This window comes from Phyllobates terribilis, unplaced genomic scaffold (assembly GCF_046119375.1).
Source record: "Phyllobates terribilis strain yellow unplaced genomic scaffold, ASM4611937v1 Scaffold_5__5_contigs__length_657084704, whole genome shotgun sequence".
In the NCBI taxonomy this organism is placed as follows: domain Eukaryota; kingdom Metazoa; phylum Chordata; class Amphibia; order Anura; family Dendrobatidae; genus Phyllobates; species Phyllobates terribilis.
This window is the reverse complement of record NW_027362765.1, coordinates 230,163,436-230,179,727: the sequence shown is the minus strand read 5'-3', so window position 1 is coordinate 230,179,727 and position 16,292 is coordinate 230,163,436. Positions and strand designations below refer to the sequence as shown.

The 16,292-nt window shown below is 43.4% G+C and overlaps 1 protein-coding gene across 1 annotated transcript in view; it reads left to right on the top strand.

Moving 5' to 3' along the window:
• ZNFX1 (zinc finger NFX1-type containing 1) overlaps positions 1 to 16,292 on the top strand; it is a 38,637-nt gene that overhangs the window by 642 nt on the left and 21,703 nt on the right. Inside the window, exons 2-7 of the mRNA XM_073683875.1 lie at positions 6,593 to 6,672; positions 7,263 to 9,155; positions 9,281 to 9,412; positions 11,848 to 11,996; positions 12,613 to 12,756; positions 13,910 to 14,015. Coding sequence (XP_073539976.1) covers positions 6,593 to 6,672; positions 7,263 to 9,155; positions 9,281 to 9,412; positions 11,848 to 11,996; positions 12,613 to 12,756; positions 13,910 to 14,015 — 2,504 coding nt within the window. The remainder of the gene's footprint in view (positions 1 to 6,592; positions 6,673 to 7,262; positions 9,156 to 9,280; positions 9,413 to 11,847; positions 11,997 to 12,612; positions 12,757 to 13,909; positions 14,016 to 16,292) is intronic.

Sequence of the window (16,292 nt, the reverse complement as noted above, 5' to 3'; positions counted from 1 at the left end):
TACAACAATATTAGTTAAAAAAAGAGATCTATAGAAGGGTTTGAGCACACTATATGCTAGTTAATATAGTTTATTTGATAAATAAAATACATATAATCCATGTGGCATAACAAACATTAAAAGCATTTAAAAAATGCATAACAACCCAAGACTACCTACCATAGCACCATGATAAGTGCCAGAGGGAAAAAAAAACTATCACATTACTAAGACAAAGGAGCTACACCCCTGTATGTACAAAGTACAAAAATCTAAAACAAAGCCAAAGAAATGAATCGGAACACATGCTGGTATAAGTACAGTAAGTTCTGTAGGTGCATGTTCACACTGTGGCCATAAAGGACAGAACCTAGGATAACATCAATGAGCAAATGCACTGTAGTAAGTAAATGGTAATAGTACATGCAAGTAACATAGGGTACTAAAGTACTAGGCTAGTAAAAGCCGTCCCACTGCGACAAGGTGTACCCAATCAGGATGTACCCTAACTCTAGTATATCACCTCGCTATGTGTCAGCAGGCCTCCAAATAGATGGGAACAGAGTAGCACCCAGACCTGACTGTTTTGTACCTGCCCATGGAAAGCTTTGTCTGTTAAAGGGGTTGTCCACTACTTTTACATTTATGCTCTATCCGTAGGCCCCCACCGATCAACTGTTATCGGTGGCAGTAGCCGCCGGCCGGAAGTGCTCACCTGCGAGGCTCCGCCGTCAAGTGGTAGTGGCCGCCACGGTGTACTGCACATCCGCCGGCACCGATAGCAGCTGATCGGCAGGGGTGCCACGTGCGGGACCCCGGCTGATCATACATTGATGCCCTATCCTACGGATAGGGCATCAATGTGAAAGTAGTGGACAACCCCTTTAAGTGGCCAAGTGTGAATGTGCACCTACACTTTGCACTTATATCACCAAGTGTTCCAGCTCATTTTTTTGGTTTTACTATTTATTTGCTACAGAGTATTTGCTCATTTTGAGGCAGTGTTTCCACTGTGAAAAGAACAGGTTTTGGCTGCAGAAAAAAGTGCAGAAAAAACACTGTGCATGAACATTGCCTAATGTGGCCCCTGTGGAGCTCTTATTGTAGGAGTCCAGCCTTGCTGATCATAACTCTTATGCTTCTGGTTGATGGGAATCTGTGCGGGACTTCTCTCTACGTAACTGCATTGTTAGCAAACAGGGAGGTGGGAAACTTGCCCAGGGGAAAAGTTTTCAATGCTACTAAAAACAACCCATAACAATTCATCAGTACCTCCTTCAAGGGACATTCCTATCTGCTAACACATCACTTCTCTCCTTTCACTTCCTATTTCTTATTATCTGTAACTCTGTATAAAAACATTTATATTTATGAGCGGTACATATCTGCTAGTCTACCACAATCCCAATAATTTTTATTATTATTAATTTATATAGCGCCATTGATTCCATGGTGCTGTACATAAGGGGTTACATACAAAATAAGAATATCACTACAGTAAACAAACTAACAATGATAGACTGGTACGGAGGGAAGAGGACCCTGCCCTTACGGGCTTACATTCTACGGGAATGGGGAGGAGACAGTAGGTTGGGGGGGTTGCAGTAGTAGTAGCTCCATTGTTGTTGAGGAGGCAGTGTGGTCATTGCAGGCTGTAAGCTTTCTTGAAAAGATGGGTTTTCAGGTTCCGTCTGAAGGATCCGGATGTGGTGGATAATCGGACGTGTTGAGGCACAGAATTCCAGAGGATGGGGGATATTCGGGAGAAATCTTGGAGTCGATTGCGTGAGGAACGGATAAGTGTAGAGGAGAGAAGGAGGTCGTGGGAGGACCGGAGGTTACGTGAGGGAATATATCGGGAGATTAGTTCAGAGATGTACGGAGGAGAGAGGTTATGGATGGCTTTGTAGGTCAGTGTTAGTTTGAACTGGATGCGCTGGGCAATTGGGAGCCAGTGAAGCGATTTGCAAAGGGGCTTAGCAGAGAGGTAGCGAGGCCAGAGATGAACAAGTCGTGCAGCAGAGTTGAGGATGGACTGGAGGGGTGCGAGAGTGTTAGCAGGGAGGCCACAGAGGAGGATGTTGCAATAGTCGAGGCGGGAGATGATGAGGGCATGCACAAGCAGTTTAGTAGAGTTAGGGTTGAGTAAAGGACGGATTCTGGAAATATTTTTGAGCTGGAGGCGACAGGAGGTGGCGAGAGCTCGGATGTGGGGTTTGAAGGACAGGGCAGAGTCAAGGGTTACTCCGAGGCAGCGGATTGTCGGTACAGCGGAAAGAGTGATGTCGTTTATTGTGATAGATAGATCAGGTGGGGAAGATATGCGAGATGGGGGAAAGATAATGAGTTCAGTTTTGTCCACATTGAGCTTGAGGTAGCGGGAGGAGAAGAAGGAGGATATGGCTGCTAGACATGCTGGGATTCTGGACAGCAGAGAGGTGACGTCTGGGCCAGAGAGGTAGATCTGGGTGTCATCAGCGTACAGATGGTACTGGAAGCCATAGGATTTTAGGAGCTGTCCCAGGCCAAGGGTATAGATTGAGAAGAGTAGGGGTCCTAGGACAGAGCCTTGAGGGACTCCAACAGAGAGGGGGCGGGGTGAGGAGGTAGCGTGGGAGTGGGAGACGCTAAATGTGTGGTTAGAAAGGTATGAGGAGATACAGGATAGGGCAATGTCTTTGACGCCAAAGGAAGAGAGGATCTGCAGTAGGAGGCAGTGGTCAACTGTATCGAAAGCAGAAGACAGGTCAAGTAGAAGGAGTACAGAGAATTGTCTGTTAGCTTTGGCTGTAAGTATGTCATTGGTGATTTTGGTAAGGGCAGTTTCGGTGGAATGGAGGGGGCGGAAGCTGGATTGTCGGTTGTCGAAGAGAGAGTTAGATGAAAAGTGGGAGGACAGTTCAGCGTGACTGTGTTGCTCAAGGAGTTTGGAGGCAAATGGGAGCAGCGATATGGGGCGATAGCTGGACAGGGCGGATGGGTCGAGGGATGGCTTTTTGAGGATGGGCGTGATTGTGGCATGTTTGAAGGCGGCAGGGAAAGTACCAGAGGATAGTGATAGGTTGAAAACATGTGTTAGGGATGGGACGAGTGTGGGGGTGAGGTTGGGGAAGAGGTGGGATGGGATGGGGTCGAGTGCATATGTGGTGAGGTGTGATTTGGAGAGGAGATGAGTAAGGTCTCTTTCCGTGATGTTGGGAAGGGAGGTTATAGGGGTAGGGAAGTGGTGTGGAAAACAGAGGGGTTGTGGTGGTCGGACAGTAAAGACTTGCCGTGTTTGGTCAATCTTGTTTTTGAAGTGTGTGGCAAACTCCTCAGCAGAGATGATGGAGGTCGGAGGGGGCAGTGGAGGACGGAGGAGAGAGTAGAAAGTGTTGAATAGTTGTTTGGGGTTGTAGGATAGGGAAGATATGAGGATTGTGAAGTAGGCCTGTTTAACAGAGGTGAGTGCAGATTTGAATGCGAGCGTTGCTTGTTTGAATGCAGTGAAGTCATCTTGAGTATGTGTTTTCTTCCAACGCTGCTCCGCAACCCTGGACTCTTGTCAAAGCTGTTTAGTGAGGTTGTTGTGCCAGGGTTGCCTGTTGACTCGTCGGGCTCTGCCATGCATAAGAGGGGCGACCGAGTCAATAGCTGATGCGAGAGTGGCATTGTAGAAAGCAGTGGCGCTGTCTGTGTCATGGAGTGAGGATATGGATGTCAGTGGTAGAACAGAATCAGAGAGTGTGTGAGTGTCTAGATGTGCAAGGTTTCTGCGGGGGTGTGCTAGTTGCTGGACATGGGTGACAGGTGAGGAGGACAGGGATGAGAATGTGAGTAGGTGGTGGTCAGATAGGGGTAGGGGGGAGGTTGTGAGGTTAGATAGGGAGCAGAGTCGGGTGAAGATGAGGTCTAGTGTGTGTCCGTCTGTGTGGGTGGCTGAGGAGGACCACTGAGTAAGTCCAAAGGATGAAGTAAGCGACAAGAGTTTTGATGCTGCTGACTGGCGAGTGTCAGTGGGGATGTTAAAATCGCCCATGATGATTGTGGGAATGTCAGCCGAGAGAAAGTGGAGAAGCCAGGTGGAGAATTGGTCGATAAAGTCAGTGATCGGGCCCGGGGGTCGGTATATGACAGCCACTTGGAGGTTGGAGGGAGAGTAAATGCGGACAGAGTGGGCTTCAAAAGAAGGGAGAATAAGGGAGGGAAGAGGAGGAGTAGGGCTAAAGATGTAGTTGTTAGAGAGTAGAAGACCCACTCCTCCACCATGTCTGTTTCCAGGGCGAGGAGTGTGGGTGAAGTGGAGGCCGCCATAACACAGCACAGCAGGGGAGGCAGTGTCAGAGGGTGTTAGCCATGTCTCTGTGATGCCCAGGATGGAGAGATGACGAGAAGTAAAGAGGTCGTGGACAAAATTGAGCTTGTTGCAGACAGAGCGTGCATTCCACAGTGCTCCAGAGAGAGGGAGCAGCAGGGTGGGCGTCAGGGGGACAGGTTTTGCGTAAGATGGGTTGCGGTAGTTTGCAGTTGGTTTGATGCGACAGGTGGGAGAATTGGTTGAAGGTGCAAGCTGTGGGGGTCCAGGATTGGGAGATATGTCGCCAGCAGTGAGGAGAAGCAGAGAGAGGGAGAGCAGGTGGGAGAAAGAGAGTGTCTGGCTTGTTTTATGTTTTGGGAGGATTGATCTGAGGTTGAGGAGCAGGTCTGTAGATGCGGTTAGGTGGGGAGGAAGGAGGGAAGGAGAGATGATGATTTGGTTAGAGGGTGCTGGGGTGTGGGGATAGCGAATGAGAGTGAGGATTAGAGGGGTAAAAACAGTAAAAGCATATGTAAGCATGTTGAAAGTGTAAGGGAGAATGAGAAAGAAAATCTAAGTACAAGTACTAAATAGTTCTTTGTACCTTCTGGTCACTTCTGGCCCATTTCTGGCATATTTCATTTCTAGCCCCTTAAAAAGCGACCCTTTAAAAGCCAGACCCGTCTGTCTGTGCCAGACCTGGCTCCCTTGATTTATGGAGCTCTGGCCAGCACATTAGGTGGGTCAAGTGTTCACTAACAGCAAGCAGACATTTTAAAAATTGTAAAAAAAAAAATAAAAATTAAGCACAGAGTATATTAAAGAAGCATGATGAGAAATGAATGAAAAGTCACCACTATGCAGGTTTCTGAAGCTGGATTCACACATTGGGGCACAGAAGTAGCAGTCGCACCTCAACTATTGTGTCTAAGGGAGCCCAAAGGGTTCATGTTTGGTGGCGTACCCTGCTACAGATTCTGAAGTAGGGCACAACATCTTCATATTATGCCTTTGGCAATACACCCTTGACGAGTAGCACAGCTGCACCAGTCCAGTGCAGAACTCTGTTTGTGCCAGGAATGGTTGTCAAGCTGGTTTCTCACCGATGGGAAATCAGCGTGTAGAATAAATAAATGCCTGGAATTTCCCTATGACGGCATGTAATTAAGGTGTTGTCTCATCTTATTAAAAATTCTCTGTTCTCAATAACAGAAGGATTTTTAATTCTATAGTTTACTGTTTGTTGCCAAGGTTACTGATCATTTCATAGCTGGCCTAGTAAGGGTATGTGCATATGGTCAGGAGCCGCGCGGCTTCCGCTCATATGCAAATGAGTAGTGCCATTTTTTTTTCATATGCGGACTTTCCTCATAGATGTTAATCTATGGGGAAAGTCCACATGCGGACCCACAAGAGATATTGACATGCTTCAGGTCTGAAAGAAGCGTCGCATGTCAGTTTCAGTGGGTGATCCGCAGGTGCTCAGATACGCATAGTGGACATGGCATTTCTAGAAATCCCATCCACTATGCTTACCATCTGGACGCTGCGGGTTTGACGCTGCATAGGCATGCAGCGTCAAACCCTCAGCGGCTCCTGACCATGTGCACATACCCTTAAGGAGCCAGAACTTGCAAGCTGTTTGCTATAAAGCAATCAAGCATTTCTATGAAGCTGGATCCGGACAGCTTCAGTGTCCCTGCGCACCTCTGATGGTATAGAGGCAAAGCTGGAATTGTTAGCAGTATTGTAGAGCCTACAGTTTGGACTAGTGGCCAAGCCATGCCGTCTGCCCTGAAATGTCAATCCTCAGAAGCACACCGCCTCTCGACAAGTGGTAAGCCAAGAGGCAAGAAAGCGGGGCACTTCTGAATATTGAAAGTGAGACAACTCTTTATCGTAAAGATAAGCCATCATATTTTAAAAACTGGAATAACCCTTAAAGCCTTAAATACATCATAGATCAAGGTAAGCCGAACGATCATCTGTCTCTCCCAAGTCTTCCACAGAAATCCTCAAATGCCACTATACAATTGCATTGTGTGAACATGACCTTAGGCTTTGTTCACATGTGCTTACATTGAGTTTTTGTTTTGCTACAGTAGTGCCAAAAATGCACCGTTTTGCCGCGATCATCACAATTTGCTGCAAAATCTCTGCCTATTCAGACATATTTAGGCACATACTTGGGCATAATCAGGCATATTTACTAATAGTATGCTTAGGAAAGATGCATACAAATATATTTGTAAGTTTCTAAAATTTATGTAAATTGTGCAAAATGTATCAAAATACTATTGCCACGCTACTTTATTTTGGTCTCCTTGTTTTATTAAGCTTTCAAAAACAATCCATGGATCCTGAGAGAAGGCCAAGAGGTGAACCTCCAGATAATTTTCATCACCCCAATCAGAGATGTAAGTTCTATGTTCTTGTTTCAATCTCACAAAAATCCATTTTAAGGGTTCAAGAAGCATAAAAATAGCACATACAAATATTTAGTAGGAGGACTTTTATTTGTCCTTTTGCCCCCCAAATGAGTCCTGGTATCTGAGAACATAAGGTGTTGTCAATGTAGCAGTTGTCACCATGTTTTCATTTAACAAAGTAAATCGGTACAAATAGTATGTTGCAATGAATCAGCTTATTGAGAGGAGAGGTTTTCGTTTAGTAACAATAAACTGGAAGATCAGCTTTAAATTATTACTGGTTAAACTTTTTCAATGGAAGCAAATATCTTGCATTACTGCTCTGTTAATGTCCAGAGCCCCAATAGTGTAAAATATTGGGACACTGGTCATATACAGTACATGGCTGAATTGTAGATGATGACATCACACAATTGACAAGCCAATATATTTCAATAACATCTCTCTAACATGACCATATGTCCAAATAAATGTAAAGCTCCCCATTCATGCTGTTGAATCATCTGTGTAAGAAGAATAAGTGATAAAAAGTGAAAAGAAACAAAAATATTGTAACATTTACTAATTTTTTGTTCCAGACAGAGGTGGTCAACATCATCAGCATAGCAATCAAGATGGAAGACAAGAACTAGGGGAAGGACAGCATGTTCAAAGAGGTGGAGGCAGAAATGCGCAACAACCTGGTAGAATGTGGGAACACAGAGCTCATGGTCACCATGGACAACGAGGTGGTGGAAGAGGCAATCTTGGAGCTGAAAGAAGAAATGAACAACGTGCTGGAGACCAAAATCAATATGGTGGTAGAAGAAATGAACAAGGTGTAAGGGGACAAAATCAGGCTAGGGGTGGTGGACAGAATGTGCCTGGTGCTGGTAGAAGAAATGAAATAAGAGCTGTTGGACAGATTGAGCTTAGACAAGGAGCACAAAATGAACAAATAGCTGGTGCCCCACGAGGCAATATTTTGAGAAGAGAAAACTACAATCAGGAAGCTAATCAAGATCGTAGACAGCAGAGGCCGGCACAAGATAGAGAAAATGGAAAAGAAAGGCAAGTTAGATATTTAGGCTACAAAACCCTAGAAGGACTATTTGACAAGGAACCCTCGGAAGTGGTAATAACGCTAACAGCACACTCTGGTCTCAATAATTTGCTGTCAGCTGCAGAAATGAGGCCAGATTTTGTAGAAATGGTTTGCAAGGTGCTTTGTAGAGCTTGTACAGCTCGGTTAGATAGGCAAAGTGTCCAGTATCTTCTTGGTCAGTTGAAGTCATCGGCATTCCTCTCAATCTGCCTCCCACGCTATATAGTTGGAATGCTAACAGAGGCTGTGCCAGAGAGGAGGCATCGCTATCCGGATAATATTCTCAACATACTGTACCTTATTCAGGAAATTACTAGCGTTTTTCCTGCCAGTAGTTTGCAAGAAACCTCGTTGTTGGTTTCTCTCATACCTGGCTCTTTAAACGCCTTGCGTGTATCTGGAGTATGTATTGGAGAGAACATAGATCAAAGCCTAGAGAGAATATCAAATTTAATACAACACCTTCAGGGTAAAAGGAGAGAGGGGACACTGCGAGTGGACACACACATGGCGCTTGGACCAGAGGTTCCTGCTGAAGACTTCAGAACCATGAGTGTTTATCCTGGTCACGATGAAATTCACTTGAATGAAAATCCTTTTCTTAGACCTAATACATTAAAGAACAAGTATGAAAGTACCGAACTTTACTTAGACACTCATTTCCGACTTTTGAGGGAAGATTTTGTGCGACCATTAAGAAAAGGAATCCAGGAGATCCTGATGCAAGATGATGATAGAGGCTTACGCAAAATGAGGTTTGATGACATCAGAATTTACTTTGACACTCGTGTGTTGACTCCCATGTGTACACCATCAGGTATCATCTACAAAGTGCAGTTTGATATAAAACCATTGAAGATGATACGATGGCAGAATTCCAAGCGCCTGTTATATGGCTCTTTGGTCTGTTTATCTCGAGATAATTTTGAAACCTTTCTCTTTGCCATGGTTTCTAATCGAGACCTAAAAGAGTTGGAGCAAGGTGAAATCCAGCTGCAATTCAGTGACCAGAGCAGAGGACTACTCGCAACAGTGCGTCCAATAGATTCCTTTATTATGGTGGAAACAACAGCATACTTTGAGGCATATCGCCATGTCCTGGAGGGGTTACAGCAGATGAATGTCCAGGATGTACCTTTCCAAAAATATATAGTATCATGTGAGAAGGACGTTGGAGCACCACGCTATCTCAATGCTGGGGTGCAGTATAACTTTAGTAGTTTGTTAAATAAAGACACAGATTCAACTACAGAAAACAAGGTTAATGTTTTGGATCCCCAAGATTGGCCATCTAAAGAAATTCTTGGCTTTGATGAGTCTCAAATAGAAGCTGTACGACTGGCACTCACCAAGGAACTTGCCATCATCCAAGGACCTCCAGGCACAGGTGAATATCTAAACTAAATAATACCGGGAAATAGAAAATCTAAAGCAATTATCAGAAGTTTATACACATGCATGCATGAGTATATACATATAAGAGATGGATTATGTATTTTTTCTTTATTTTAGGCAAGACATATGTGGGACTGAAGATTGCACGGGCTTTGCTCACTAATACCAATGTGTGGCAAGTAAATGGACGGTCAGATCCAATTCTTGTGGTGTGTTACACAAATCATGCTTTAGATCAGTTTCTGGAAGGTACGTATAGCTGGTAAAGAGAATGTTATATAGAAATAGTAATGCATTGGGAAGTTAACTAGCTTTTGTACATAGAATAGGTGTTACTGCTGATCTATAGCATTTTTCAGCAGTAGCTATATTTTTTTTCATGGGGTCTCTTTTGGACTATAAGGCCACGGCCCCACTATCAGTATTTGGTCAGTATTTTTTCTCCGTAGTGGTAGCCAAAACCAGGTGAGGAACAATCAGAGAAAAGGTATAATAGAAACAAGTGCACCAATTCTGCATTTATTATACCTTTTCTCTGATTGTTCCTCACCTAGTTTTGGCTCCCACTACTGAAAAAAAAATACTGAACGAATACTGATCAAATACTGATAGTGGGGCCGTGACCGAAGACATTTTATAGTCCATGTGATCCAGTGGGTGGTAGGCGGCTTTAGTAAATTTTCTGTATTCTACTTGAGGGAGTGTAAGTTGGTTGTAGGTCATCAAGTGTAAATGGTTGGGTTTCAGAAGATTATAATACCTTAGTACCCAAGTAAAGAACCAGCTCGCCCACATGGCTAGAGTTTTCACTGCTATTGCATGGATTAAAATGAGTAGTTTCCAGTTATTTGAGTATGTAAAAAATATCCAGCACTTTCTTGTCTCTTATTTTAAAATGTTCCTAATAGACTTCAGGTCTACAAAAGCAATGATTCACTTATATGAAGGGGTTGTCCAGTCCAAGTTGTTAAGTCTGTGTGACTGCAGACTTATGAATCCCCCAAGCACACTGCTGTGGAAATTCACCGGTTTCTGAGCTGGGACCGGATGGTATGTATGAGTTGTACATACTCCCAGCCAGGGCCCGTCCATTGGAAGTGGCCTCGCTCCATATACTTATATTGAGCAAGGCCGCGCCCCATCTAGTGATGCAGCCATCCAGTGGGCGTAGCTGACTAGAGGGCACGGCCTCACTCCATACAAGTGTATAGAGCAAGGCTGCACCCACTGGTTGGTAGTATGAATAACGCATACATACCCTCCGGTCCCAGGTCAGAATCCGGCGAATCCCCGCAGTGCACACTGCGTGCGCTGGGGGGATTCGTAAGTCTGCAGTCACTCAAAGTAACTGCAGACTTATTAATTTGGATCGGCCAACCCCTTTAATGTTTGTGGTGCCCTTATTCAAAAACGTTACTTGATGTCCATCGTTGCGGTTAAAAGTTTTCTTTTATACAATGGGAATGTTAAGTTAAAGGGGTTACCTGGGAATGGAAAAAAAATAAGTAACTAAAGGAAATGTTATTATAAATAAATTCCTAAACACTTTCAATTAGCAAATCACAATAATTTTGTCCAGGTAGTTAATCTGGATAATATTCAAACGGCTGCCAGAATCTTTATACTTCCAGAACCCTAGTCCTAGCATGGTAGGATGGGTGCCTGTGAGCATGTCCAGTAGGAAGCTCCACTGCTCTAATCTGGAAATAACTATGCTTTGTCATTCAGAAAGACAGAGTGAACAGCATTGCGAGCAGTCTCTTACCTCAGCACTCCTGGTATCTGCAATATTAGATCAGATAGACAGGGTGGACAGAAGTGTGAGCAGCCTCTTGTTACCTCTGCATCACTGGTATCTCCAGTATATCAGAAAGACATGGTGGACAGCAGTGTCAGCGGCCTCTTCTTACCATAGCATACATGGTATCTCCAGTATTAGATCAGAAAGACATAGTGGACAGATGTGTGAGCAGTCTCTTCTTACCTCAGGATCCCTGATATCTCCAGTATTAGATCAGAAAGGCAAGGTGGACAGTAGTGTGAGCAGCTTCTTCTTACCGCAGCATCCCTGATGTTTCCAGTATTAGATCAGAAATACAGGGCGGACAACAGTGTGACCACCCTCTTCTTACCTCAACACCCTGGTATCTCCATTATTAGATGAGATAGACAGGGTGGACAACAGTGTGAGCAGCCTCTTCTTACCTCAGCACCCCTGGTGCTCTCAGATACCTATCCTAACATTAGTAGGTTTTTGTAGGTGTAACAGGACAGCGGCCATTCTAATTCTATAGTGTTTTTCTCCCTACACAAAACAATTGTGATTTGTTAAATAAAAGTATTTAGAAATATATAATGACATTTCCTTTAGCTATTAATTTTGTTTTTATTCCCAGAGAACCCCTTTAATTTACTTGGTGTACAAATAGAAGGGAAAGTGGGATAGCAGGTCTGATGGGAAGGTGAGTTAGTAGTGTTAGCTATTATCTGGTTAAAACGTTTGCTAAATTTAATGAAAAAATAATTGGAGGTAAGTAGTAATCCCCAGTGTCTCGTGATCTGGCAGATTATAGGTAATTTTTTCTGTTGTCTGGTTGGGAGGGTATAGTAACAATTGTTTGCAGATTGAAAAGGGGTATATCAAAATATGTTAAGTATATAATATATGTACTTATGTTTTTCAGGAATCCACCAGTTCTTGGGAGATGGAATTGTTCGTGTTGGCGGGCGCAGCAGCAGTGAGATTCTAAAAAAGTTTAATCTTAAAGAACTAAGAGTAGGATCCGGGATCCGCAGAAATCATCCATTATATATACGAAGAGCAATTGGAGAAGTGAGTTGCAATAATATTCTATGATGCTCTTAAAGGGAAGCTGTCACCAGGCTTTTTGCCACCTAATCTGATGATGTAGAGACAGAGACCCTAAACCCAGCGATTTGTCACTTATTGAATGCTTGCCGTAGTTATGATAAAATCACTTTTTTTTATCATCAGGAGATTATCACTAGAGGACTAGAAAACCTACTGCCATGTAGTCCTCCATATTCATGAGCTTTGTATAACCCCGCCCCCACAATGATTGGCATCTTTTTGCCTTTGCACAGTGTACACAGAAAGCTGCCAATGGGTGGTGTGGGCAGGGTTATACAGAGCTCCGCATTCAGAGAACTGGTAGATCTGCAGCAGATAAAACAGTGATTTTATCAACCTGCAGCAACTAGCCAAGTAAGTGACACATGGCTGAATTCAGCATCTCTGCCTCTACATCATGCTGCTGTTATGTGGGGTACAGATTCGCTTAAAACATGGCATGCACTTAATATAATGTAGAAAGAGTAAGTGTCCACTCACCAAAATACAGCAGCAGCAAGTGTTACATTTTTAGTAAGAGTGGCTGTCTGATTTTAACCTCATTTATTGTTTTCTGTGTTTTTTTTTTTAATATTAGACCATACAGAAGATGAAAGAATTGGAATTAAAGCTTCACGAGGGGGCGCAGCTGATCCAGTGTTCCATAACTGGGATCATTCATGAAAAGTTCCTTGAAAAGTACATAAAACATGAGCACATGGACAGCTTGTATAGCATCAAGGTAGGAAAAAAATAAGGAGGGGAGTATTTATATTGAGAGAAATTTTTGATGTCAGTTTTTGCTTGTGATTATGTTACAATTTTTTGCACCAAAATTATCAAAGTGTCACATCTTTAGAAGTTAGGCTAGGGTCAGACAACCCGATTTTCTCCATTTTATTATGCTTATCAGACTCTGATCAGAGTTTGATCATTGTGGGATCCGTTTTTCTCGGATGTGTGAAAATCGGACCATACTGAGATGTCATCCTAGTGCGGTCCGATTTTTTTCACGGACCCACAGACTTGAATGGCCGAGAGTCATTCATTTATTGAAGGCAAATCGTGCATGCTGTGATTTCTTTCCTTGGCCCAATCGGTCTTCGTGCTGATTTTTCAACTTTTTTGCCACCCTCCTACTGGAAAGGGTTTGAGACTTTTTGTGCAACTTTTTAAAAAAGCTAAAATTCATGACTGACCTAGACCTTATTTGCACAATTAACCACTGTCAGATTACACTAATTTTTTAAAAATGTCAAGGGCGGCAGAAAAATCACAAAAAGTATCAATTTGTGGTGCAGAAACAGCATATGACAAATTTTGTGACATTTTTATATTGGAAAACTGGTGCAAAAGCGTTGATAAATTCCCCTCATAATCCTATTAAATACTACATTTTGGTACAAATAGTTATAGAATTTGTCTCAAAATCAGTTTTAAGATCAATTGTATTTAAAAATAAACCTGAACTGTCAATGGAAATGCATTGTGGAATGAGTTACGGAAACTCCCTATCTGACATGGCGCAGCAAATTTTAGGAACAACCTGTTGACACCATAGTCAAAACCATATGATAATGGGAAAAGACAATGCTTTTATCCTATAACAAAAGACTTAGGCTAGCGCTACTTGGAGACAAGTGTCGCGTGACACATTGCAATATTGGATGGAATGACTTCCTGTGGTTTTGACCTGTGACACAACATGACAGTCCCAAATGTTTCCAAATGTGTTTGACTTTTTAGAGAATTGCTGTCTCGCTACACATGTTGCCATGTAACCTTCGCTTTAAAGTTTAAAAGTAGCGGTGGTCTGGTCAGGTGTCATATGAAGGCTTGTGCATTGTAGATCACATTCAAACATTAAAATTGACCTATTTTCTTTTGTTTCTCAGAATAATGAGGATTTCTTTATGCCAACTGGGAAGATATCAATAATTGTGGAATGGCTTGGTTTGGGCATCCTTCCATTTACCCAATTGACAGATCCAAATGCAGCAGGTAATGTAACTTTACTGTATACTACTGCATAGTTAAAGCATACATCCTGCAGGCTCTGGTATAATTGTTTTTCTAAATCACTTAGAGGTTTTAAATGATAACCCCCTGCAGGGAACAACCAAAGTCTGTGCTATTGGCTGCACTAAGCACGTCCTTCTCATGGTCGTAGGCTACTACATAGGAATTTATAGCCCTCGCTCCCAGGCTGAAGACGGTAACAAAGAGTGAGAAGCAGGGCGCTGCATAATTTAGTGAGGTCTGTGTTGTAATAATGATTTAAAAAGACAATTATACTACTGAGTCCCGTACAATAACCATTTTCTTGTGAAATTGGAGGTACACTTATTAGAGTGAAATAGGAAAACATCTGGTGAAAAAAAATAAAATATGATATATCAATATATACCGTATTTTCTGGCGTATAAGACAACTTTTTAACCCCTGAAAACCTTCTCTAAAGTCAGAAGTCTTCTTATGCGCCGGGTGTCATCTTATAGGGCGTATAATTATGGTCATTTATAAGCCCTCCCTGTCTCCAAGACTATCAGAGGAATGCCCTTCTCTGCCTCTTAGATCTCGCACATGTGCGCCTGCGCCGCTTCACTGCAGTCCTCAGGAGCGAGATCTGAGAGGCAGAGAAGGAGGTAATACAAGGGCGGGCCAGACGAGCGAAAGAGGCGTGTTTTTCTGGGCACAGCACTGCTCTTTCTCTTTTTTCCATACCACGGGCGTCCCGTACGCTTGCAGCTTGCTTCACTTACACTTTCCCGGTGAGGCGCCCCCTCACCTGGTCACTGCAGTCCTCAGGAGCGAGATCAGAGAAGGTGGTACCAGTAATAGGATACAAGGGCTGGCCAGATGGATGTGCTACCACTCTGATAGTCTTGGGGACAGGGAGGGCTGGGCAGGCAGGATTTGTATACAACAACTAGCCAATCGAAGGGAAGGTTCATCACTTTAAAATTACCATATTGAAATCAAATCTGATTTTTTTTTAATTTTTACCGTATGTGCATTAGAAGAGGGGTAGTCCTATACGGCGAGTATATCCAAAACTCTATATTTTAACTGGAAAAGTTGGGGGTCGTCTTATACACCCAGTCGTCTTATACTCCGGAAAATACGGTAAATTTCTTGGAGCAGTCATCATTTCCTTAAAGGGGTTGTCTGGCCTTAGAATGACTGCAGACTTGTAGCCTACGTAAATGAAAACTTGTGAATCCTCACATTGTGCACTGAGAACTGTGAGGATTCTCCGATGCCAGTGCCGGAAGTGGCGGGTGCGTGACAGCATACATGTGGTCATGTACTGACTAGATGGGAGTGGGCTCACTCAATGCAAGTATATTGAATGAGGCTGAACACAGTCTAGTCGGAATGTGGCTGAAAGTATGCAAATCACATACTTGCGGTCACATGACCGTACGCACCCAGTGTTGACACTACAGAAACCTCAGAGGTGGCAGTGCACACAATATGGGAATTCACAAGTCAGCAGTCACATAGAGTGACTGCAGACTTGTAACCTAAGGCCGGGCAACCCATTTTAATTGAAGTGGTCATCATTTGAGGCTATCCTATTGAAGAGCATCTGTGGGAATACCTGATCCACTGTAGTGGACCCCGATCACTGGAAAATACCTAAACCAAGAAACAGAGTGGGGTACTCATCACCCACCACACATCCAGCGCTGGCTCCCCACAGCTGTTCTGTACACTATGTTTTGGCTGCAGTGGTGAAGTCGCGTAGTCAGCTCGCATCACCGCAGTAGCCAATCACTCAGATTAGCGGCTTGTGTTGTCTACCTCGGCATAGCCACTGAGCTCAGTGATTTGCTGCATCCAAAACACTGAGAACTGAGCAGCTAGGGGGAGCCGGCGCTGGATCTGGAGTGTGTGAGTTTTTGCTCTGTTATTTTAGGAATTTGACAGCGTTTTGGGTACACTTTCCTGAAAGTCTAAAACCCCTTTAAAGTAATTGTTAAATCATTAAATATCTTATATAATATTTTTATGATAGAAAGTGAATCTGTCACCAGATTCCACACGCAAACTGCATATATTATAAATAGATCCTTTAAACCCCATGAAGTTAGTGTACTTACTTTGAAATTCCATGTCAGAATGGTTCTATAGACCTGATTTTAACCACTTCTCAACATACTCTGCCAGCCAGGTTACACAAATCAGCTCCGATCGCTGCTGTGAACCCCTTTAATGCTGCTGTCAATCTCTGACAGCTTCATTTAAAGCACGTGAACGCAGTAAAAACAGAAC